The sequence below is a fragment of the Nicrophorus vespilloides genome, unplaced genomic scaffold (assembly GCF_001412225.1).
Source record: "Nicrophorus vespilloides isolate i.1.1-1 unplaced genomic scaffold, Nicve_v1.0, whole genome shotgun sequence".
NCBI classification, from domain to species: Eukaryota; Metazoa; Arthropoda; class Insecta; order Coleoptera; family Silphidae; genus Nicrophorus; species Nicrophorus vespilloides.
The window spans coordinates 751,259-778,589 of NW_017096774.1; the positions used below are offsets into that span (position 1 = coordinate 751,259).

General features: G+C 29.9%; 2 protein-coding genes across 2 annotated transcripts in view; one reads left to right on the forward strand and one right to left on the reverse strand.

Annotated features, from left to right (window-relative positions):
• LOC108558101 (protein gooseberry-neuro-like) overlaps nt 1-10,071 on the forward strand; it is a 32,195-nt gene extending 22,124 nt beyond the window's left edge. The window contains exons 4-5 of the mRNA XM_017914909.1: nt 7,868-8,061; nt 9,613-10,071. Of these exons, the coding sequence (XP_017770398.1) occupies nt 7,868-8,061; nt 9,613-10,071 (653 nt within the window). The remainder of the gene's footprint in view (nt 1-7,867; nt 8,062-9,612) is intronic.
• A 439-nt stretch (nt 10,072-10,510) lies between these two features.
• LOC108558102 lies at nt 10,511-27,178 on the reverse strand. The gene is made up of 5 exons (XM_017914910.1): nt 27,153-27,178; nt 24,657-25,005; nt 14,864-15,785; nt 11,250-11,415; nt 10,511-10,970 (listed from the first exon to the last, which is right to left on the reverse strand). The coding sequence occupies exons 1-5, from the start codon at nt 27,176-27,178 to the stop codon at nt 10,829-10,831; spliced, it is 1,605 nt and encodes a 534-aa protein (XP_017770399.1). The 3' UTR covers nt 10,511-10,828.
• Nucleotides 27,179-27,331: the final 153 nt, after the last annotated feature.

The window sequence follows — 27,331 nt, forward strand, 5'->3', positions numbered from 1 at the left end:
GTGACAAGTATTACTTGAATGTAGGTTTACACTCACTTTGTATTTCCAATTGCAAAACAAATTATTTTTGTATACAATATAAAATTTACATTAAAGCACCAAAAAGTATTTAGATTAGTTTCGTATTTCCTTATAATTTAAATAGTGACATAAATGTGCTGGTACTTATAAGTACCGTGAAACGACAAAGGGTTAAATAATTACGTAATGGAAATAATCTATTTTTTGTCATTCTAGAATAATATAAATTTTATTTGTTGTAAAAAAAAGTTTAACGTTCGTAAATATTAAAAGAGAAGAAGTACATTAGGATATAAATCATTCGGTATCTGGTTGGGGGGTATTAAAGTTCTCGTTAGTGTTATTTCTCATGAGTTTTGGGTGCCGGAGGGGTGTTAAAGACCAATAACGCGGGTGCTTTTAAATATCGGACGGCGGCGCCCTTTGTGTAAAGCGATACCCCCTTTGGTATCGGTTGCCGAATGTGTGGCAAAGGGAGAAAAAGAGCTCCTCTCTCTTGCGGTTCGCATGCTTCTCAAACCACAGCAACGCGGTTTCACCAACAACTTGAACTTGTCGTGATACTACTATACGACTATTAGAAACTACTACCTACAACTGCTACTACAACTATTATACCTCAGCCACTACTTGATAGATCCACGACCAAACGGAAGCATTCAATCAATCCGATTCAATCTGAATCTAATTTATTACGACTCTCCTTCTCCTGCTCATTAAGACTACTATTCAGTGAATTAATCAACCTACCGTTTCAATTACACGTATTAATTATAATGTTATAATTCCAATACCTTTGTTATATCATTTGCTTCATTAATTAATAATTGAACAAATGTATACACAATATGTTATGTAAAAATTTCTAACATTGTTTTAAATACAACAATATCTCGCATAGTCCAGGTGACCGATTTCTCAATTATTTCCCAATAGTTTGAAATCGGACTAATCGAGGACTTCATTGTTTATAGTTGAGAAAAAAAGATCATGTATGTGTAAAAAGAATAACTTTGTATACTAATTTTGTAGAATTTAATTTAATTTTGTTCAATTGAATCCGGACTGATCGCAGCAATTAATTTTGAAAATATACTTCAGACATTATATAATAAAATTTGTTAATTTTTACACCGTTTCATAAAACTATTTCGTAATTTAATAAAGTGTAGCCAATGTTATATAAAAATGTCATAGCATTGTTTTAAATATAACAATACCTCGCATAGTCCGGTTAATCGATTGCTTCAATATTCCCGAACTGTTTAAAACCGTACTAATTGAGGAATGTTAAACTCTATAAAAATAAAATACACGAATAGATACTTAACTGTATGAAGTTGAAAAAAACGATACTAATTTTGAAGAATTTAATTCAAGTGAACAAAAATATAATATAATTATTTTTTAAATATTATATAATAAAATGTCTTAATATTGTTGTAATAACACCAATACCTCGCATAGCCCGGGTAATCGATTCCATCAGTATTTGAAACCGGCCTGATCGAGGACTTTAAAACCACTTCTTTTTCCATTTGTTTCCAATTCAAAACTCCATAAAAATAAAATATGCAAAAAGATAGTTGACTGTATAAAGTTGAAAAATTCGATGATTTATATGTAAAAAAAAATAATTTCGTTTATTTATAATTTTCAAATTGCACTACAGTGAATCCGGATTTTTTAAATATACATAAAAGAAAATTCGTAATTATTTTCAAAAAATTATAAAACAAAATATGTTAATGTTTACACCGTTTCATAAAATTATTGTGTAATTCAATAAAATTATGGTGAACTATATTTAGAATATTGAATATGTTGTATACATATTCTAAACTTAATATTTTATATAATATGTATGTTCATTATGTAAAAGCACGATTCCTTCCATTAGCATAGCAATATGAAGCGATGCGAATGTAATAAAAGTTGATTTATAAAACGATAGTATCTTGAATGAGTGGCATGAACTACTTTATGTTGGCATTTGATTACTACAGTGAATAGACTAATCAAATCTTTTGTTTATTTGTACCGTATATAAAATTATTTTTTTTCACTAAATTATACGAGAAGAACAGATGAAAGACATTGATAAAACATTTTGAATTGCTTTAAAGAATGTATAATTATTGGACTTTGTTCAATTTGATTCATATTTAGTTAAGGTGCAGATTTCGAATACTTATTAACATTTTATTGCTAAATATATTGTAAATATTTATTTTTTTAAAGTTTTAATTAAATTAAATTTTATTTATATTATAATTATTTTATTCAAGGAAATTTCCACTAGACAATTACTTCTATAAAATGAGGACTTGAGAAATGAGAAACTTTAAAGGTATTTTAGGACTTGAAAAGTAATATTTAAAAAAAAACACAGAATTTTTAATAATTCGACAATCTTCTCTAAATATGTGTATATTTTTGCTTGCTTATATACTTATGTAACCATTATTATTATTAATAATTATTTTTTGCTGTGTTTGTTTCAGTTTTAAATAAATTTAATAAATAATATTATAATTATTTACGAAAATTTTAACTTTGCAATTGTTCTTTTCAGTATTGTAATCTTATAATAAAAAAAAGTTAGTATAACCTAAATATTAAAAATAAAAACTAGTATTTTCATATGCAGACACATTAATCGTACGTCTGGAGATATTACGATGGTTTCCCTTTTATTGGCGGGACGTTAAAAGGTTTTCACGGCAAATTAGTTGCGAAACAGAGAAATAGAGGTATTTTTATACGTGCATAAAAAAATGTTAATTTCTTTAAAGGATTTTTTAACGTCATTACTGGATATACGAGTATACTCCAAATAAAATTAATATTACCCATTTCCTAAAGTAATTTACCTTATGATGCACGAGTTTAATGTTTAGTTTAATAGGTAAATGGATGCACTAGGTATAAAATACGTTAAGTATAAATGTATTAAAATTGGTTATATTTTTAAAAGAGCTTTACGAAGACATCAGAGTCGAATTGTTTTATATTTGTCCTACAGAACTTGTCCAATTTTAAAGTGCAGAAAAATTGTGTCAGATCGATAAAGGTTTAAAGGTTAATTATGTAATAGTTATTAAAAGTAATGGATTATAGAGATTTTCTTAATCTGACATTCTTATAAATGCATTCCGAAAGAATAGAATCTTTGCAGATTGAAAACAAAAACATTGGTTTGGAAAAATAGACATAGACTTAAGTCAAATCGATTTTATTCAGTAGTTAAAATATGAAGTTTAGAAAAGTAACGCTTATTTGTTGAAATATGTAGTTTATCAATAATTGTTAAATTTATGATATAATTATTTATGAAATATATAATTTGTTACTTTCAACTCGTTTAAATTAATATTAGTAAAATGATGATTTTCAATTCACTGATATCATTTATCTTAAAAAAAAGCTATTTTCCATACATTATCATCTTTGATACATCATTTTTTAACAAATTAATGTTTACATATTTATATTATTCTTTTGTAGCCCAACTTAATTTTGTCAAAACTAAATTAGGTGTAATACTTTACGAATTAATGAATGATCAAATGTTTCTATTTTTGTTTGGTATTTGAAAAGACTGCGGAACCACTGGGAAATAAAAAGCTTGGAAATAATTACTCTTTATGTGGTCCCATGGTGGAACCACTTGCACACAAAGGGTTTACTAATTATTTATAATTTTATAATGGATAATAACATTAATTATTAATATCTATTACATAAGTATATTAGTAAATAAAAATTTATAAATATTTCTAGAAGAGAAAAATAAATTCTATAAATTTAAAATAAACCAGAAAATTTTCTGATTTTTTCGAGTGTTCGAATATTGATATTAATATTCATTTTTCGTTAATGTTTAAACCTGTATAAATTAGATTTTACATAATAATAATTTATTGAAACAAATAACAAATTAAAATCTAATTAGAAAATTATATTAAAAGAAAAAACTATTGCAAATAGCTAATAAATATTTTCGTCCTTGGATTTTAGTTCATTAAAAATTTCTTAATGTTTAACGTTTGCTTATATGAATTGAAGAATATTTGAGGTAGACTAAGCTAAAGTGTTTTTTTCATTGTCTGATGTTCATTATTTTTTGTATGTTTTCTATATATAAAAATGAGACTTTCTTCCTATGTCCGACTGATGATAATTTGAAGGTTGGCGTTTCCCTTTTATCGGCGGCACGTTAAAAGGTGTTCACGGCAAATTACTTTGCGAAAGTAAAGAACGGATCGGAGTCAACTTCCGCACACAAAGCGCTCTCCATGTTTTGGGTGATGTTGAATTACATAATGCACCAGCATTTCATAATGTGGACAGTGTTGTATATGTGTATACGTATGGTCTTGTATGAGGCGGCATGTTTACGGGCAATCGAGAACGTTCTTGCGCCATTGTGGCCGTTCATCCGGGTGACAGGAGAACAAGGCTTTGCGGCACCGACGGCCCTTTTGGTAAGCCAAATGCCGCTCCGACCACCTACCACTGAAACTGGACCGAGAGAACAGGGATGGATGGCAATTTGTATTTATACATATTTCCCTACTCGCCATTCTTCGCACAATTGGTTTATACATGTATCCCACTATTTGAGCTATTTAACCATTGTGTCCAACATCCTTTTAATAGTACCGCTCGCATAGGTGATGAGCGTCCACCGAAAGAAAGTAATCCTTCATTCTTTCCCTCCGATTCCCAAAAGAAAAAAAAAACACGAAGAAGAAATACTATCTCCTCTCATTATTCCATCCTCCGCTCACCTCTCTCATCCTCTTCATCATCATCATCATCTTTCTTTTTTTTATACGTATTCCTCTCCTGTTCATCTTCATACCAACGGTGTATGAATTACATAACGCGCGAGCGGTTTCGATCTCGCTCGCGCCTCCAGTTAATTGTATGCATTCATCTCGATCCGCTGAGATATTAATCATTTGACCTCCTGCTGTTCAATTAGACAGGTCTACATGGCCCACACATGTCGCCATTGTTCTTCAACCTCTCGTACGGATCCTAGAGGCTCGTGCGCATTCCTATCCTATCATTACGGTATTACACAGATTACCCCCAGATCCCAACCGACGTCAACCCTTGTAATTTCAATCCGATTTTTTTTTTCGCAATCGGAAAATATTCATTATTGTTGTTATTATTATTGAGGGGGGGAAGATCGAATTTTGTGGGAATACCACTGAGCCCTAAGGGGGGCCCCAACGAGCAGCCCCCCATCGCCTCTTACCTTTATTACTAAACATTTATCATTTAACACTCCGATGCACTAAATATATCATCTGTCGCTTCATCCGCGCACCAAATAAATTAACGCTCATCTCGTTTCCACTCTTGTCTCTTTTTTGTCCACTTTTTTTTCATGTATACTTACGCTGTATTTCCAGACGCACTTTAAAATCGCATCAATATCCCAGCTAAATGCCTTCGCAATTAATCCTACAACCGCATCTTACTTTCTTACTTCAATCGAGATTCAGACTAAAAACACAGAAAAAAATAAATCCACTATAATTTATATCTAATTCCTTTTACAGCTATACATTATAGCTCTAAATCCGAAATATATTTAGTATAAATAGACACACGAAATTCAGTATTTTCTTTCGTTCATTAATATTCTTAATGATTGCACAAATTGTTAGTTTTATAAATTATCAGTATAATTTGTATACATTATACTGATTATATAAATTACATTTGCACAAATTCAGATAAAAACATGCTAAGATAATGTTATTTTAATTAGAAAACTGTATAATCAAATAATTTTACTTATGGAAAAGTTGTAAATTACAACGTTATTTTTATTAATATAAAATACATTTGCATAAGTAAAAAACAAATATAATCATAAATTTAAATATAATTAAACTTATGGTAAACTTTAATTTTATTGCAACGTTATTATTATTGATTTAATTACATTTGCACAAATTAAGACACAAACATGATAGTCGGTAACTCCTTATTGTAACAAATACAGTCATTATTGTCCATTTAATTTGCATTTGCACAAATTAAGAAAACTATGAATTAAAACATCATAGACAATTGCGTCTTGTTCTAATAAAGACAGTTATTAATGTCCATGTAAGTTGCATTTGCACAAATTAAGAAAACTATGGACAAAAACATTTGTTCTAACAAATACATTCATTATTGTCAGTTGAATTTGCACAAATGAAGAAATTAGAGAGTAGAACATTTGTATTTTTTTTTTTTACAAAAGTTATAAAATAATTTTACTTATTGCATAATTGTAAATTGAAATGTTATTTTTATCCGTGCAATGTAAAAAGGCGCAACTTTTCAGCAGTTGTTTACTTTTTGGTGATGTGGGATTAAAATAAGCGTTTTATAAGGTTACGCAAACCGAGAAATTGGTTCGCAGAAAGGCGTCCCGCGATTGTAAATCGACCGGACGAAAACGTCCTCTTTGTCGGAACCAAAATCAATCATGGTGCAACAATGTTGAAGTTCGGCACATTTAATTTTGCTTTTGTATACAACAAGAAGCAAAACAGGAATATTTTCACGGCTTCGCCATTTTTTTTTTAAAAACAATAGTGGATTGTTGTTGTCATTTTGTTTCGTTTCGATTTCGATAGTCGCAACGGGAATCCTGGGCGCGCATTGAATAATTAAAAGTATTATTTATTCACCGAATGAGTTATGACGATCGTACATTCCGTTGAAACTAATAAATGTGTAACTTGAAAAATATTAATGGGTGAGTTTGGCGTTTTGGTGTCTCGGAATGTGATTCGGAAAGTTCATCAAGTGGGCCGGATAATCGAAGACCCCCGTGTGAGCGTGACCGGTAATTATTCAAAAACCAAAAGAAAAAGAAGTAATAAGCACGGAAGAATTAAGGTTTGTAAACGTTTCCTGAGCTGAGGTCATTTTTGATAAGTTTTGTTTTAATTTTGATCATTAAGTTTGTTGATTAAGCGGAACGTTTCCTTAGCTGAGGTCATTTTCGACAATTTTTGTTTTACTTTACTTTTGGTACTTTTGATCATGCTTTAAACCAGTGCTCGAAATAAACGGGGTAAAAGTGTATTCTTGGGTAATGAGGACAAAAATATTAGAATTCATGGTCATGTATCCATAGTCTTACCTCGTCTTAATGGGGTAACGCCAACGTAATGCTGACCTCAGGATTAAGCAGAACGTTACCTGAGCTGAAATCATTTTTTTGTTACTTTTGATAATCAAGTTTTTGGATAATCTGGGATTTTGCGCAAGGGACGTGTCGTTTTTAGTAAAATCCGGTTATTATTAAAGACGTAAGCCGGAAGGAGTTTTGAAAAGGTGGTCCAAAAAAAAAATATATATAAATGAGGACGGGGTAGAGGAGGTTGTAGGAGTCAAACGTGTATTAGGAGAGTGCGGTTTTTTGGAGTTCTTTGACGGCTCTGCGGGACAATGAGGCCCATTGTGCGGGTGTCTTTGGCGGTACGTGGCCACCCTCTGCGACGGTGAGATTTATTGCTGCACCGCCGTTTGTAGGTTACGTTCCAACACTTATAATATTCACAGTTGACAATGTTCCTTGCCCCTCGGGCCCCTTGTCAAGTTGTCCGGAGACCGGCCTGCCTTCAACATCTCCTCTCCCATTAAGAGGACGTATTTTAAACTATTTTATAGTAGTGGGAATGGGGATAGGCATATATACCTTCGAATCCCTTGGCCCCATTTGCAATTCATAAACCTCTAATGGATGAGTAGGGTCACGCTTCCTTCATCGCGTTGCTCTCCTTCATGACTTGACTGTTTTTGTTTATTTCTTGGGTTTCAGGTAGGGAGGATGACAGTGATACGGAATCGCAACCGGGTATTCCATTGAAAAGAAAGCAGCGCCGCTCAAGGACCACTTTCACAGGTGAACAGTTGGAGGCGCTGGAAAGGGCGTTCGGTCGTACGCAATATCCGGATGTTTATACTAGGGAAGAGTTGGCACAACAGACAGGACTTACGGAAGCCAGGATACAAGTAAGAAAACAATCTTTAGAATTGATTAAAACAACTCACCTATACTGACATCAATCAATCACTTATTGACATAAGACAATCACATGAAGCAACTGAAACTAAGAAACACAAATGTATTGAAGTAATTAATTACTATTAAAACACATTTGAATTGATATTAACCCGAAATAATATTAATTCAAAAAAAAATATCTACAAAACGGAAATCATTTACTCAAATAATAAGACAACATTTAATAAATTTGAATATGAATTAGGAAACACAAATGATGTAGTTTCTAAAATATATTAATTAGTATTAACACAAATTACTTACAAGAGTAAAAACTCAACATATTACACACTCTTCAAGAACTTGAAAACTTTCTTATATAACATATATGATGATCATAATAACTATCACAAATATTGTCATAACAACATATGATAATAAATAAACACATGAAATTAACCATCTTGGATAAACAAATTTAATTTTAACGTTGATATTATTTAAATTACATAATAACCTTAACTTACAATTATAGAATTTTATAACAATCCATTATATTTAATAGGATCTTAATTGTAATTTGTGTTTAATATATTATTTTGCACATTTAGTTAAGAAATATTTTTTTTAAAGAATTAATTAACGAAATTTTATACTATATACATTTTTTCTATAGAATTCTATAAATCAATTTTATAAAGCTGGGATGGGAGAATGCGGCTCTTTTTATAATAAATTGCGGCTCTCAGCTCTCACAGTTGCTATAGTGGCTGTATTGGAAAATTCATTTCACTACTATTGTAATAAATATTACGTGCGGCTCCCTTCTTTTGTTTCACATGCAAGTGGCTCTTTGCTCCATAAAGTTTGCCGATAACCTGTTATAAAGTATACATTGCTAACCTAAAATCTGAATTTAATAATAACTTTAACAAACAATTAATGGACATAATTACATTAATTACATTTAATTTCCACTAAAAATAGTAGAATTTGTATTGAAAATGGAACATTAACTGTTGTTTTTATTTACTCAACATTTTATTGGAATCATTTGTAACTTTATATTTAATAATATGATTTCCCCAAAAGTTAATTAATAAATAATAATTTCATGTACACGTGGCTTATTTTAAGTACTTGAAATTATTTCAAAAATTTATCAATTTTCTTGCATATTTTGTAGAATTAATTAAAAAAAACACATTATATTTGTTTTGTAAATGACTTTGAAAATTGACATATTTGAACTAATAAACTAATAATAATATAATTTTAATTGACAAAATGTCTGATTTCTCTAATTTGCTAAAGTATTTAATTAAATAAAATAAATCAAGTAAATGAAGTGTAGTAAATGTATTTATATAATAATACATATAATGTGATGTTATTTCAACTTACTTTTCATTGTATTCAATATAATAGGAAATACTACATAAAAATTGTTATTCTGAATCAAATATTGTTTGGTTTTACAAATTGGGTCTTCGATGCGAGAATAACAGAAACCATTTGAGTGCATGCAATTTACATCCTTGTCAATTTCTCTTTGCTAGGTGTGGTTTTCCAATCGAAGGGCTCGCCTACGGAAACATATGACCAACGGAAATCCGACGACGTCCTTGGCATTCGCATCCTTACCTATGTCCGGACAGTACCCGGAGAATCCTCAGGCCGATTGGCGAAACGGACAGTTCGCTAATTACAATATGTTCCAACAAAATCCTTACAACCAAAGCCACCAGGATGTGACGCGCGGCGAATACTCGGCCATCTTCGACGCGAATTACGCAATAGCCCACGCACAGATGGCCCATGCCCAAGCCCAACGGAAGGATGACACCAATAAGACTGATATGGCCTCAGATGGATGGGACCATAAAGCTACATGGAACGCAGCGGCGGCGGCTGCCACAACGGCCCAAATGAACCAAGACACCGGCTTCAACGACATCGGCAACTTCGGACAATCCTCCCAATACGGAATACACTCGGGTAAAAACTACTGGGCCTAAACAACTCTCTTCTTCGACCTCACCACACAGATATAAATATATAAATATATTATTACGCAATAAGTATAGGATAATTAAATGTTTAAATAAATGATTAAGTACAACAATTTTTGTTTCATTTCACTAATGCAGTTATACATGTTTTATTGACACTAACGTTATACATATTACATAAATAGTTTTACAGGAAATATATTTTTTTTTATTATATATATATTTATTATATAGTTAAAGAGACAAAGGTCTTTAAAAAAAAGATTTTATATATAGTATATTTTTTTAAGTCAATTATTGTCTTATAGATTTCATACAATTATTGTCTTTAACCTTTACTTATATTGTCATTTACAGCAAGAAATTTCGTAAAATAAATTTCCAGCCCAATTTATTTATACGAATTCAAACGAATTTAAAATTACATTTCAATATATATATATTCTTATAATATTCTTTTTTTTTGTCTTCATTATTTGGGGAAAAGGGGATACACGATTTATCATTGGCCCTATATCTGCTATACTTAATTCCTAGGATATCTTACGATTATGTCTTGAAATGATATTCTTGATTGATTCGTAACAGAATAGATTAAGAATTTCCCTGGATTTACGATATTTTTGTTGTTTTTTTTTTGTAAATAAGTTCTAAATTGTTGATATTTTTATATTTCTTTTCATTTTGATATGGTTGCGGTTTCGAAAAAGATATGAATTTTGTTACGTTAAATCAGGATAAGTTCGGTTTTAATGAGATCCGTTTAGTGGTTGCGCGGTTGCATCAGGACTCTCTGGAGAAGGATCCTGTCTACGGCCGGCTGCAACAGGAAGCGTTTGTCGTCTACTGGTAGTTTGTCTTCGGGGAAGGCGTACTCTTTGGTTTGCCCATCTGCGGAAGCCTCCCTAAACAGAGAAAAGAAAAATATTATTGAATCGTGCTCAAACTATAGCATTAGCCACATTTAATCATGCTGTTCACTAGATTCTAAGTTTCAGAAACCTACACATTGACTAAGTTTTAAAGACTACCTAGGAATAAGAACAGTAAGTAGCACATAGAAGAATATAAACATCGATACATCAAGAGTATATAGTATAGTAGTTGTTGCCTTTTGGAATCAGTATTGATTTGATGTAACCTTTACTGGATCCATCTGGCTTCCTGTTTTTACTTGCTCTGACCTGTAGCACTCATTGCTAGATCTTCCGGAGCGATTGAATCTCCGTACGCTTCTAAAAGAAGGCAGCCAGCCGAGTCTGGCCAAAGAGCCGATGTGCCTCTTATCGATTCTGCTGGTGAAGCGCGAAGAAGCTGAAGGTCTAAACCAACCGCTTTTCGCCACCGACCCTTTTGTCACGGACGACGCGAAAACAAAAACCTTTAGTAGTCGCCAATTCCCACATTCTCTTATATATGATAACGCCAAAGTATATAATTTAAACAATATATATCACCTAGACAGTCTGTATAATGCCACGTGTCCAAAAGATCTATGAACTAGGACAATTCCACCAAATTTTACATATTTTTCTACGTATTAATTTTATTGAAGTTAACAATAAAAAGACCACAAAATGAATGAAAAGTCGTAGATTACATCTTCAATTACTAATTATTTTGCGTTTATGTTATTTAATTTTACTATAAGTATTTCTAATTCAATTCACTTTGTCATTATATAAATTGCCTAGACAATGTACAAAATTAATTACATTTGGTATTGTACAGATTAACTAGGTTTTCTATAAAATAAGAAAAAAATGTATATACTTTGCCATTAACATATACATATAATAATTTATACATATAAATATTAATATGAAACAATGAGGTTATGGTATGGATTGTGTCGGTTATGTGTGTTTCGGGTCGTTAAAAAAAATGCAGCGCGATTTTTAATTTGTTTTTATAAATATCCTTTTATGGTCCACATAAATATTTAATAATAAATTCCATCCAATTTTCAGGCGCGTTATTAAGCAATCAAACCGTTGCGGCTGGGTTAGTAATAAAACGGACGTGTACACATATGCATGCATGCATGTACGTACGTATCTTGAAATATTGTTAAATGTATTTAAAGCCGTCGGTATGCCTGCTTTTTTTTAATGAGCGACGTTTTTATTAGCCACGCCATTACGATTTCCACGTACAGGCGAAACGCAATTTATTTGGTTTAAAACATGGATATTATTAATTATAATTAAGAAGACTATTAAAAAAATATATGGATAACCATTACCGACGTTTCACTTGCTCTTTTTGTTTTTGTTTTCTAACACATATACTTGGTTTTGGATAATTCTAATATTTAATGCTTCATCAACACTATAAGAGATATGAGGCATTAAAGTAAGGTATACCAATTGTACTCAGTTCAATATTTCCATTTTAATTCAGTTGAATGGTTTAGTTCAATTTGTTTGTTTACCTCGCATAGTGCGGGTAATCGGTTCTGTCAAAATCCTGCACTGCTTCAAACTGGACTAATCGAGTACTTTAAAATCGCATAAAAATAAACAGCACAAAATGAGACTTTACTGTGAAATTTTGTGACAGTACTATATTAAACCCGTACTGATCGAAGCCATACTGTGGATGTATCAGTGATGTAATTTATTTCTACCATCATATCAGATTAGCATTGGATTAGTACTAGATTTTTGTTATTTGGTTTAATTTTGGTATTAAAAACTTTCGTTTTGTATTTTGGACACTCTATTTATAATTGTACTCAGTCATACCTAATGCACTAATTCAATATTTTCATTTTAATTAAGTTGAATGGTGTAGTTCAATTTATTTGTTTACCTCGCATAGTACGGGTAATCGGTTCTGTCAAAATCCTGCGCTGTTTCAAACCGGACTAATCGAGTACTCTAAAATTGCATAAAAATAAATTGCACACAATGAGACTTAGCTGTAAAATTTTCTAACCGTACTGATCGAAGCCTCACTGTGGATGTGTCAGTGATGTGTCTTCAAAAAATATGAACAAATAAAACTGTTTCATAAATTTCATTGGATTATAATAATTGATATTGTATATTGAAATTGATTGATGATTCATCTAAGAATGAAAAGCGGATAACTAATTTGGGTCTCTTTAATTGAATCCGGGCTTATCTTCCGTCGCAGAGGATAATCCTGCACAAACATTAATTCAGTACTTAATTAACTAGGTTTATGTACACGAATTAAATTAAGATAACATTGATATACCCCAAAATTTCTAAATAAAAAATGTATAGAAATCTTAATTTTTATTAATAATAAATATTTTTATTTAATTTATATTACTTTATGGAATTCAATTAATTTATAATTCTTGTTTCCAATATGGAGTGATTTTTAGAAGAATATGATAAGAAAGTACAATAATCATGATAAAACTACTGGGCGGAATGCCAACTGGGTCTCCGTATCCTTGCTGTGTATTTGGAACAGCTTGAAATATTTCCTTTCAGCGTGTAGCTATAAAAGCTGCATAGTTATATTACATATACACATTTCTATTAGTATACATGTAACCCACTAACTATATGCTGAAAGAGCTTAGGCTTAAGCAGTATGACTACTTATGTAAAACCCAAATATGTAACCCATTTCACATATAAATAAAAACATTTGAAACTCTATTAGTATACTTCAATATATATGAAATCTAGAAAATATGAAGGAGGAACCATTATTATATAAATTGTATAAAAAGGTTAAATACTAAAATAAGTTGTAAACATTGAATACAAACCCAAATCTCTTTTTGTGCGGTTTATTTATTTTGTAATTTAGTTCCTCTATTAGTCCTGTTTCAAACAGTCTGGGATATTTATGGAAGCAATTACCCGCACTATGCGAGGTATAATTCAATTTCTATTTTTCAATTTATTAAAATTTAAAGATTCGTGAAGTGAGAACTCATTTTCTATATACTTAATAGAGTTTAATAATTCGAATTTTTATAATCAAAATGTTATAATTTAGTATTAAAATATTATTGTTAGTAAAGTTCTGTTAATTTATATATTGATTTTATTTACTGTTTATTTTATAAAATAATTAATAGCAAAGTTATTTTTTTTTAATATAAAAATTGCAAAATATTTCGTTTCAATTTGAGTTCGATTGTTTACAAAACCATATAAAATGACGTTAAATGTCATCGCAGCAGTAATTCCGCTTCGAACGCAATTACAATTAATTAGAAAATTAATAACTTATTTGCATAAAGTTGTTATCGATGGATTTAGTTATTACTTGAGTGCCCATAAAATAAGAGAAAATATGAGTGGAAATTATACGTCTGTTTATATTTTTCAAACGCAAAAGAAAAAAAAATCACTTCGTTAAAAAGGAAGGTTAAATCCTTGAGTGCTCTTAAAATCAACTAAAAAAAAATATTAGAAATTAGTGTTAATTTAGATTATTTTCATATAAAAATTGTAATTAAAGTTCCGTGCAATTTGCTGTGCTTATTAAGTTAACTTAAAAATAATATTTAAAAGGTTAGGAATGCAGTGCAATTAAAAAAAAATGTGATTATCGTTTGCAATTTGCTGTGTTAATGAAAGAAAATATTTTTAGATGGAGATTGGAGGTAATTTTAAATTTGAAATAAAATTGTGATTATCGTTTCGTGCAATTTGCGGCAGTCCGTGGGGATGCAGTGGGAAAAAATTGTAATTTACGTTTTTAATCGAATCGTGCGGTTCGAGGGTGTTATTTTATTTTTAGATTGAAGTGCGTTTGGTGATACGAATTGATTTATTATATTAATTATATGAAAGCTACTTACCCAAAAATCTCTTGTCGGTGTTGGGATATTCGCCGGTTAAAGCCTTGATGAGCTCTTCGTACTCAAAGACGTTCTGGTTCTGAAGTACCGGAGATGCGTACTCATCGTTGATTTCGTAGTAATCCGCTTGACGCTTCTTGCGGGTTTCGACGGACCTCTTGAAGGGTTGCTTGTAGCCTGCTTTGATCGAAGCCAAGTTCCTCTTATCCCCATTACCAGAGTCCCGTTCCGCATCGGACTTCATCATGTCATCGTAGCTCCTGTCGTTCGGACCGTGGATCTTATCCTGCCTCAATAAAGCAGCGACGTTCCTCTTTCCGTAAAGCAGATTTCCACCACGAGCCAAAGACGCGACGTTCCTCTTATCATTGTGGAACCTATTCAATTCCCCAGATCTGGCCAATGACCCAATATACCGTTTTCCGTAAGGAAAACTGTAGCTTCGAGCCAAATTAGCAATATTCCTCTTCTCGTAAAGCTCATCGATCAGATCTTCGATTTCGCGTTTGTTATGCAACTCCCCGTTCCTAGCCAAAGACTCTATACCGCGTTTCTCGGCATCATTTTGGTAATTGGGAAGTTGACCGTTCTTAGCCAAATTAGCGATGCTGCGTTTGCCATTATCCTCATCCGGAAGAGTCCTGATGTATCCAGCACGAGCCAAAGCAGCCAAATTGCGTTTCCCAAATGCAGCCATGCGATAGTAGTCATCATCGTAGGACTCCTTCTTCTTATTCATCTCATCCACTTTCCTCACCAAATCTTCATCTTCGTTAATCCCCTCTCGCGCTAATTTAGAAGCAATCTTCCCAATTATATCGTGACGCAACGCCTGAGCTTGCATAGTCGTAGCCTTCTCCGGGCAAAAGATCCTCGCGAAGATCTCATCCAGATCCATGTACTCCTGGCAATGCGCCCTTATCTGAAACAACCCCAACAAAAAAACATCATCAGCCCCGTTCACACTATTATCAGTCGATTTACGTTTTAATTAAACTCGACGACGCACGCAAATCCTTTAGAAATCCCCTCTTTTCCGAAAACCTGTTGCTATTATTTCCCCCAGACAATACGCTTTTCCATTCAAGCTGGGATAATCGAAAAAGTTTTTTTGTGCACGTCGCAATTAAAAAAACTGTCGGCAATGTTTGAATATTAAAATCGATATTGGCAATCGCTAGTTGAAAACTTTCGCTCAACTTTTTTTGTTTGGTGTATGTGTGTCTGTGTGATATTTGTTCGCGTTTTATATGAAGTTTGGAAAACCGCTTCCGGCACACGGCAAACATACAGGAATCAATAAGCCAGCTTTTCGCTACCCTGCAGCGAAAGGGCGGAGGATGAAAAAAAAAGGGAGAGATAAACAGAGAGAGCGAAAGGGTATCCTGTTGGAATCATCATGTTTATCGTTGCAAAGAAAACTCGTACGGCGAGAGATTTGACGTCTCATTTGACGGTGTTATTGGATTTACACTATATTTGATTTGCACGTGATTGGAAACGTGATGTATGGAACTGATTGATCATTTTCAATCCTTCATTTGTCACATATAAAAAAAATCATATGATATTTATTCATAATTCAGATATGATTGATTGTGACATTTATTTAAACATAATTTATATAATATCAGTATTTTGTATAGATCAATACGAAAGTTAAGCAACATCAGACAAACACAGTATTTGCATAGGTAATAATACGAATTTGTTGTACAAATGTATATTTTTGCATTTTTTGTTTTTAAACATATTTTATATAAATCCCATCTATTATTTTAATGTTTCAAAACTTATTAAAGTTAAGCAATATTAGATAAAAATATGAATTGAATAGGTGATTATTCGAATCTAGTGCATATATAAATATTATCGTATTTCTTTATTTAAACATAATTTGTATAATTCCCATCCAGTATTTTAAAGTTTCAACATTTATTAAAGTTAAGCAACATTAGACAAAGGACTTACTTGGATAAGTGATCATGTGAATCTAGTGTACATATGAATATTATTGTATTTCTTTATTTAAACATAAATTATATAATTCAAATCGAGTATTTTAATTTTTCACAACTTACAAAAGTTAAACAAAGAAATTATTTGGATTGGTGACTTTAACTCTCCTATAGTATTTTAAAGTTACCAAAGTTAAGCAATGTCTGAAAAATACATTATTCTAATAGCTTGTAATGATGATACTACTATTCTTCTTTATTTTAACATAATTTATTTATATAATATTTCAAATTTTGTGAAAGTTAAGCAATTAAATTATTTATATTTATCATCATTCGAATCCGGTTTGTATATTAATGTAGTACTTCTTTATTTCAACTTATTTTTTATAATTTCTAATCAGTATGTTGATTTTTCACAACTTACAAAAGTTAAGCAACATTTTACAAAAAAAATGGATGGGTGACTATTCAAATCTGGTGTATAGAAGATTGTTAGTTTACTACTTTATTTAAACATATATTATATAACTTCTACCTAGTATTTTAAAGATTCAAAGCTTACGAAAGTTAAGCAACGTTTAACAAAGAAATAGTTTGAATAGGTGATTAAAGCTGGAGTACAGATTATTATAACTCCACTTCTTTATTTAAACTATAATTTTTATAATTCCCATCCAGTATTATAATTTTTCACAACTCGTAACTTGCTTAACATATGACGAAGAAATTATTCAAATCTGGTATATAGAAAAATGTTAGTTTACTTTTTTATTTGAACACAGTTTATATAAATTTAATCTAGTATTTTAAAGTTTCAAATCTTATGAAAGTTAAGTAACTTTTCACAAAGATTGATGACCTTTTTAAGTGTGTAGAAAAATGTTTATTTACTTCAAAAAGTTATATCACATTAACATATTTTATTTCATTAATTTAGAAAACAAATTAAATCATTACTGCATATTATCTAACTAAATTAGTTACTAATTTTAATTTACTGAACTTCAATTTGCTTTAATTTAATGTTAATTAACGAAACTATTGAATTTCCAATTAAGTTTCCCTAAATTGGTGCAAATTGTTCGAAATGATTTGACTATATGAAATTCCAATCATTTTCTCAATTACTGTCCATGATGGGCCGTATTGTTCTGACATACTTCAAAACTCAATTAATGCTTGTAAACAAACTGTACTGGAGTGTCCTAATGCGTATTCGCTGAAAACTTCGTATTTTATTTTTTTCTTCACGAAAAGTTGGGTGGAAAAAATTGCTTTGAAGTGCGCACCGCAGCCAATATCGATCGTCGAGCGGATTAATTGAATCCCTGGAATACATTTATACGGGACCATTTGGATGGAAGTAATGGGGTTGGGATTCGGTTAGGATCCTTCAGTTGTAAATACCCGTCATCCAGTTATGCATTCATCTGCAAATTAGAATTGGCAGAAGCCGATTGCCAACCAGATCCAAGTTTCCGAACGCGAAACTCTTGTGTTTAGTTACTACCAAGGCCTGACATCGTAGACGGAAACGTAACACTTATTTCTAGGAAAATTAATTAACTGTCGTCTTGTTGTTGGTTCCAGCATTTTATTAAGATTCTTGCTAATAATAGCAAATGATTATTTTCTTATACTCAATTATTACTTATGTAATAATACTGTATGTTCATAAGTCTTTTAAATATTCTCACCAATTATAATTATACCATAAATATAAACATTTTTTTTTTAAATAATTACTGATTTTTTTTTGCTGTTCTATACGATATGTGTAAGACTTTTTAACAGTTTATAGAATGAATGATCAATGTTCACCAATCCAACTAATTTATTTGTCAACCGTTGCTTAACTTTTGTAAATTGCATAAAACAAGAATACTGGATGGGAATTCTTTATACTATGAATTATACTAGAAATGTCACTAATACAAATTATTTTTTAAATATACTCAATTATCTACTTAATCTACTAATGAAATGAAATAAACCATAAAAACAAAAATGTCCGAAAAAATATTTTTGGTAATAATATTAAAATTAATTTGTTTTTTTTTAATAATCTCTTGATTCATCTGCTAATTGATGTATGGTTACAAATTAAATGAATGTTGTTGAAGGAATTCGGTGGAAAGATTAATGTTTAGTCGGGGTAAAATGGACAAGAAAATGCGGAAAATTGAGGGAGGAAAAAAGCAATAACTCGGTTCGTCGACGCGTGAGATGTATTGGAAGCAATATGTTGTGTGTTTTCTTTTTGTACTTTTATATATATCTAACAAGCGGTCCTTTCGTCCTGTCTACGAGGACTCGCGAAATAACTTATCTAGTATTTGTATCGAAATAAATTGAAAGTAAAGTCCTGTTTTTCTTTTTAGTTTCAGTTTGATGGTATGAACAAAAAAAAAAGGAAAATCAATAATGCTGAACAGCTTTCGTTCATAAATCCTGTCCCTGCATTTTTTGTCTCTTTTATTCCTTGATATCCCTTTATCTTATTATTTCCATGCCCTTTGATGTCGTATTACTATAAGCTTCAGTCATTTGGTATAGAATACTAATTGGCATTATTTACCTCGTATCTCAAGAGACTTATGTTTCTAAGTTTAAAGCATATACAATTATATATTTAAACATATCAAATGACTGAAATTTTGCTATAATATGACAATGTTCATTTAATAATTATTTAATTAGAACTATTATATTTGAATTCAATAATTTGTCATCAATATATTCCACCTGATGCTATTTTTGTCTTATAAAAGTTAAACGTTGTATTTCAAGGATGATAGTTGGATTGGTGATCAACATTACTAGAGTGAACCAACATCAGATGACATTCCCTATTTTTTATTTATAAAAGTTAAACGTTTTATTTCAATAATCATATTTTAATTGGTGACTATTATCTGTATAGTGAATTAATATTTTATAAACTTATAGAAGTTAAACATTGTATATTAGGGATGATAGTTGGATTGGTGATTATCACCATTATAGTAAATCGTTCGTTATTTTTTACTTATAAATATTAAAAATTGTTTTCCAAGGATGGGGGTCATCACCTTAATGATGAAACTTATTTTTTATTCATTAAGTTAAACGTTGTATTTCAAGTATAATATTTGCATGGGTGATCAACATCATTATAGTGAATGAACATCATGTGTCAATCGTTATTTTTTATATATAAAAGATCATCGCCATCATAGTTAAACAACATCAAGTGACAATTGTTATTTTTAATTTATATAAGTTAAACGTTGTATTTTAAGGGTAATATTAGGTAAAGTGACTCATATCTCACGATGTATACGTTGTATCTTGTCATTCTCGCAGAATACTCCAAAGGTAAAACGAAAAAAAAAATTGATACATCCTTCAGTACCACTACGACCAAAAGGAAAAGCGGAGCAGTATCGAATACTCTTCCGTTCTGGTAATATGGAAGTCGAAGATGAGACACGCTCTGGTCTCGTGGAAAATGTTGATAAAATCATGGAAATCTTCGAGTCAGACCGGAATGCGAGCACTTATTCCATTGCCCAGAAACTGAAGTTTAGCCAGACAACCGTTTGGAATCATTTGCATAAGGCTGGTTTAAAGAAGAAGCTCAATGTATGGGACAAAACGCTCAGAACTATTTACTTTATCTAATATTTGAATGGGTAATATTTCAATTTTTAGTTTTGACTAACAATTCATAAATCGACGTTCCTTATTTATTATTTATAAAAGTTAAAACTTTGTATTTGAAAGAAAATACTTGGATTGGTGATCACCAGTTCATTTCATGTATAAGAGAATAAAGACTTAGTAGCAATTAAACCAGAAAATGTAAAAAGTGATATAATTCTATTATGTGAACATAATTGGTGATGTAAATATTTATCATTATATAACTTCTATAAATCATGTATATTAAAACAATTTATTTTTGTTTTATTGATGTAACTTTAGAAGAATAAAACTGTAATTTAGTTCAACAAATAAGTTTTCAAAAGTATCTTTACTTAAACTCCATCATTTATCCATGTTTGAAATGACATTAATTTGTTTTTACATTATTTCTGTCAATAATTTATTTAAAACAATTTTTCCATTATTTTCATTCATATTTGAAAATTTATGAAGTTTAAATCATATAGTTTTTCTATACATATATTTTAAAAAGTTTGAAAAATGTAATTTAAAGGTGCATTTTATAAAATTGATATATAAAGCTTAAACTCTAGCAGAATGTGAGATATTCAAAATTAGTTGGAAGCTGAAGAACCAGAATTCCTGCAATAGTTTCCTCGTCGACTATAATCCAGCTTTTACGAGCGTACATCTCGTCCCTAACATGTAAAATACCTCAGCATACCGTCAGCATATATATATGATTCAACATATTTCCACTCCCTGCATTTTCCAACCCCCAAAGACGCATACTTTTCCATCTCGAACATAGCAAAAAAAAAAAACTCTTCACAATCCTGCAGATTTAACTCAATACTAGGAAAATATCATCTCTCATTTTATTTACTTTAAATAAATTCGAATCCGAATATTCAATGTTATATTTGCAAGATGGAAATTGAATTGGATCACTAACTCATTCTTTACATTAGCTTAATGTATGTAGGGGCCATACAGTTTATATTCATTGTGATTCGGGGCACGTTTTTGCTTTGCAAGCGAAAATTTAATTTTCCGGATCTCCGGAAAATGCAAATACGCATACAGAGAGACGAATTATACTGCAACTCTTGTTACTGTTCGTGACACGACATATACATACGTTTTCGCAGCACGAACAGTTTTAAACGAGACTTCATTCGTTTCTGCAATTAAATGTTGTAATTAATTTTAATTAATTAAATAATTAATTAAATTCCGTTTAAATCCGTCCCCGGCTGTTTAGAAAAGATTTCCAAACCGAATACACCGAGGTTTATATTATGAAGGGATTTACTGCGTATAATAATGACTCTTAAGTAGGGATTTCCGTTTTCTTGTTACCACAAAATCCACAAATAATCCATTTCTATTAAGGTAGATTATATGCACGGAGATTTTCTTATTAACTGGTATTTCCATTTTAAAGTTAAAATTAAAGTTAAAATTGAAAATTTATATTTAGACTTTGTTGGTCGATAGACACTATGTAATCATTTTTTATATCACTTTACAGTTATTATTTTATTAAACATTTACAAACAAAAAAAAATAATAAATACAACTTTTATTGGACTTTTTAACGAAAAACACGTATTTTTTTTTAATATTACATAATTTAACACAGATTTTCTTATAAATTATATTTGATAGCTGAAAATTTAAGTTTAAATTGTTTTAATGAAAATCAATAATGAATTAAACTGAATTATCTCGTAAGCTCCGGACTAATCGAAGAAATATTTCGCATAGTACGGTTAATCGGTTCCGACAATATTTAGGATTGTTGAAACCAGACTACTCGAAGAACTAAATATATAAATATTTAGAAATGAAATTTAATAATAAATGAAACTGAAATACCTCGTATAGTCCTGGTATCGCCAATATCACAGACTGTTTGAAACCAGACTAATCGAATAACTAAATATAGAAATACCTCGCATAGTACGGTAAATCGGTTCCGCCCATATCACGAACTGTTTGAAACCAAACTAATCGAATAAATAAATATAGAAATATTTCGCATAGTACGGTTAATTGGTTCAGACATTATCTCGGACTGTTTGAAACCGGATTAATCGAAAAACTAAATATAGAAATATTTAGAAATGAAAATTAATAATAACTGAAACAGAAATACCTCGTATAGTCCTGGAATTGTCAATATCACAGACTGTTTGAAACCAGACTAATTGAATAACTAAATATAGAAATATCTCGCATAGTACGGTTAATCGGTTCCGACATTATATTGGACTGTTTGAAACCAGACTAATCGAATAAATAAATATAGAAATATCTCGCATAGTACGGTTCCGACATTATATCTGACTGTTTAAAACCGGACTAATCGAAGAACTAAATATAAAAATTCCTCGCATAGTACGATAAATGGGTTCTAAAATCTTTGATTGCTTGAAACCGGACTAATCAAAGAATTAAATATAGAAATATTTCGCATAGCGCAGTTAATCGGTTCTAACAATATTTCGGACTGTTTGAAACCGGACTAATGGAAGAACTAAATATAGAAATACCTCGCATAGTACAATAACTAGGACTGGTTGAAACCGGACTAATCGAGTAAATCAATATGCACAAAAACAAATCGCATTAAAAAATTGACTGTGTAAAGGAAAATTTATTATTATTTCGCTAATTTTAAATTTTGTTTGTTTTGAAATTTTTGAACCGGACTATAGTGAATCGATTTCTTCTAGATATTATTTATTTAAATAATAATAACAAAATGATACAGAGAAAATATTAAAAAAAATTAATATTATTTTTTAAGTTCAATATTATGACATTATTTTTACTTGAACAGTTAATACACTTTTTTTAAATCAAATTTTGTTCCTTTTGATCATAGAATTTCCGATTGAAACGGAGCCTACAGTTTTTTTTAAGAATTTTAACGCATGAACAGTCAAATACTTGATCAGCTATGAGAAGACAATGAGAAGAAAAAAATACAGTTAATAGAATTAAACTTTATAAGTTATTTCATTAGTATAGTTACCTTTCCAATTGAATAATGTTATTTATTTTAAAAACAATTTAATAGTTTTGTTCATACATATGTTATTCAAAATTGATTACTTGACAATTGGAAAAACTTCATAATTCGTAAATGTTAAAATTTATCACATAAAGTAAATAAAAATGGAAAGTATAATAATTTTAGCAGAAATATAAGACTTGTTGACTCTTTAAAAATAATCGAAGAAAACATACACAAATATTACTTAGTTATTTTTAGGTAAAGAATTCAATTAAATAATTTAGTTTATCTATTTTCTAGTTAATATAACAAATTATGATATGAATTTTGTTTAATTTATTAATTACTTATTCAAATCTCTTTACTTACAAATTAAGGAAATCTTAACTGTAATAGAATTTTCTTACTTTATGAAATAGTAAAAATTCTAAAATTATTCTATTTAGATATTACCTTTATCAACTACAAATAATTTTATTTAAACAAAAATAATAATTAATAAAACAACATATTTGAGTCAAATACAAAAAAAAATCAAATAAAATTCTACATTAACTTCAATATCTGTTGTTTCAAATAATAAATTGTCTTTCCAATGAGATTTATATAAACGTATTCTTTTTTAAAATATTGTTTAAAAATTAATTAATTAGTCTTATTTTAATAATTTTCTATCAAAAAAAATCTCGACAATTCAGTATTTTGCAGAATATAAATTTTATTATTTACAAAGTTTTATATAAACTAATATATAAAAATTCAAATTTCATTAAAAATAAGATGATAATCATGAATATTCAGTAAAGTTGGATAATTTAGAAGAGTTTAGGTAATAATAAAATTTGTATTTTGAAAAAAAAATCATTATTAATGAAAATATCAAATAAATAAGTAATTTTCTGTTTATTTGCTTGAAATTATTGTAATTAATAAAACAAATAAATCTTATATATTAAACTATATATGAATAGACAGAATTATATGACTAATGAATTATAAGACTAATTTTTATATAACAACAAAACTATTGAAAATAATACACATGTTTTCAAAAATTAAAAAACGCTCAGCTGTCTAGTAATATCGATTCTGTAATTTATTGTGATGTATTGGCTGCGACGGAGCCCCAAACTAAATGTAAAATTAAATTCGGACTTACGATGAACACGGCGAGTAGAAGTACGATGGGAACTTTGGCCATCTTCTTCGAAAGGATCGTCTCTCGATGGAAAACCAAAGGTAGGAATGAACTGATGCACCAAGTATGGACCAAAGCAGGAATCCCCGGTTTGGCTACAGTAGAATTCGCTTCAAGGGGTGGTTGTGTAGTTGTGGTTGTATAGCAGGCAGCTCTCGTGCATGCAACGCTCACAAAGCGTCGCGACGCCGTCCCTACCGTTATATAGCCAGTCTCTCCGTAATCCTGGAATAGCGGGGGTGGCGCACATCGCGCAGGTTCGCCCCTATGCTCGCTCACATGGACACCCACCGTTCCTGCTACAGCATTCCTGGAACATTTTAATATTATTCTGAGTACTCACAAATCCCTTAAAACTGAAATCCTCTTCAATAAAATACATAATATTTAATTTTCTTTACTAATATAAACAGTTCACATAATTATGTTTATCAAAGTCCTGTAAACTGAATGTTTATATAGTTGAAAATCTATATTCAGATTTTATACATTTCCAATTTAAATTTTGATAAAGATCAATGTTATTTAAAGATACTGCAATACCTCGCATAGTCAATATCCCGTACTATTTGAAATGGGATTAATTAAGGAACTAAAGACAAATAAGGGAAAAAACGATATTTTTATTTAGCTAATATAAAATTTGTGTTTGTTTGTTTGGAAGTTTCAAAACAATATTGAAGAATCCGCATTGATCGAAACCGCGCTATGTATTGTAAATAATACAAATAAGTAATATTTTTTTCAAAATATTTCCAATTATTTATAAACTAATGATCATAGGTTTTAAAGAAATTAAAAAAAAGCAATTAAAATAATATGAAATAGCCAATTTACGTTTCTTTATAAAGTGACATCAATTAATTTAAATTGCAATTTGCTGTAGGTTTTGAAAACATCAAAGTAGGAAAATGTTTCATCTTCTCCGTGTTTTGATGATTATATATGATGATACAAGTTGAAATATGAAATGCAAATGAATATTTGCTTTTACGAATTGTTTTTGTATGAAAAAGAGAAGGAATTAAACTTCCTTTTATGAAATAAAGCAGAAACTAAAGCAAATTAATTAAATGTTTTGAGATGAAACAAATCTTTATAAAAAAAACATTATATTAATTTTATATTATTAATAGGACAAACTAATTACGTAATAATTATTAGATCATGCGGGAAACAAAATTATAATTTTTTCAAATGTAATGTTTATGATTTTCTTATGGTTAATAATTATTATTTTTTGTATAATAATAGGAACAGTAATATTTAGTATTACAACGATCACAAAGGCATTCAGGCATGTGTATTATGTATAGTATTTGGAATCGTTACTGTAGCAATCATTTTTGTGGTATCGCAAATGAGAAGAAAATATCTTTTCAGTGCAAAAACCTTTTGAAAACGAAATCTATTGACAAGTTCTCTCACAACAAAATATTTCTTTCAAAACTCCCACGAAATCATTAGCTTTTAAAACGTATAACGCAAAAAATAAACAACATTCATTAAATAACTCAAATCCTTTTATAAATCAGTTTAATTATATCACTTAAAAAAAGATAAAGTATGTTCAGTATTAATTATTGTGTATAATTCAATAGAATTAATACATTAATACCTTGCATAGTGCGGCTTCGATCTGTCCGGATTTATAATAGTCCGGGTTTTTAAATTTGAAGAAAAAATAAACTAAATTTGAGTAAAACAAAAATAAATTCTGAAGCAATAGTAAACAAACATTATTTTCTTATGCAATGAATTTAGGCATCGATTAGGCCTGTTTTAAACAGTCCGAAATATTGGCACAACCGCACTATATGAGGTAATACTATTTTTCTAATACGTTTGTTTCACAATTCTATTTGAAGTTATTGACAAAATCATTTTCAAACATCTACAATTATTAATTTCTATATTTACTATTTTGATTGTTATTAAAAATATATTTTGAATGTCTAATGATTACTTTTACGTAATAAAACAATGAATTTAATTTCATTGTAACAGATTTTATTTAAACAGTAAAGTTTGACAAAGTATAATAAACATAATAAGTTTTCAGTCAATAAATTTAAATGTTAATAGTTTGAAATATATGCATTAATAATGCTGTAAATAGTAGAACCTTATCACTTGAAAGAACTGGCGGAAAATGATAAAAGCACGACGGAGCATAGAAAACGGAAACGAATAAAATGTGTCAGTTCTGAAAGTTCTGCAAACGATTCGCAGTTTATATGCATGCATATTATTACTTTTTTTTACATTATTTTCTTTTTTTTTCGTTTCCACTAAGCAGTAACCAAACGAACTGTTTCATATGTGGAAGTCATATAAATAATAATATACAACTCTCGGCGCGAGTTGCATTTAGAAAGTTCCTTTTAACACAATGCTCCATAATGCACTTGAGTTATATTCAGCGAATGCAATGACAGGCCGAATAAATTCCATTACTTCACGTACTTCTTGCACTTCACCATTACTTGTTTTTTTGTTGATGCTGTTGTTGTTATCCGCCTTCTATATTTTGCTTCACCATCAACAAACAAAGTTTTACTGTTAACTCATCTTTTTTTCTTGTTTCTTGCGATAATTATTGATAATTATGTATAATTAATAAAGCAATCCGCTCT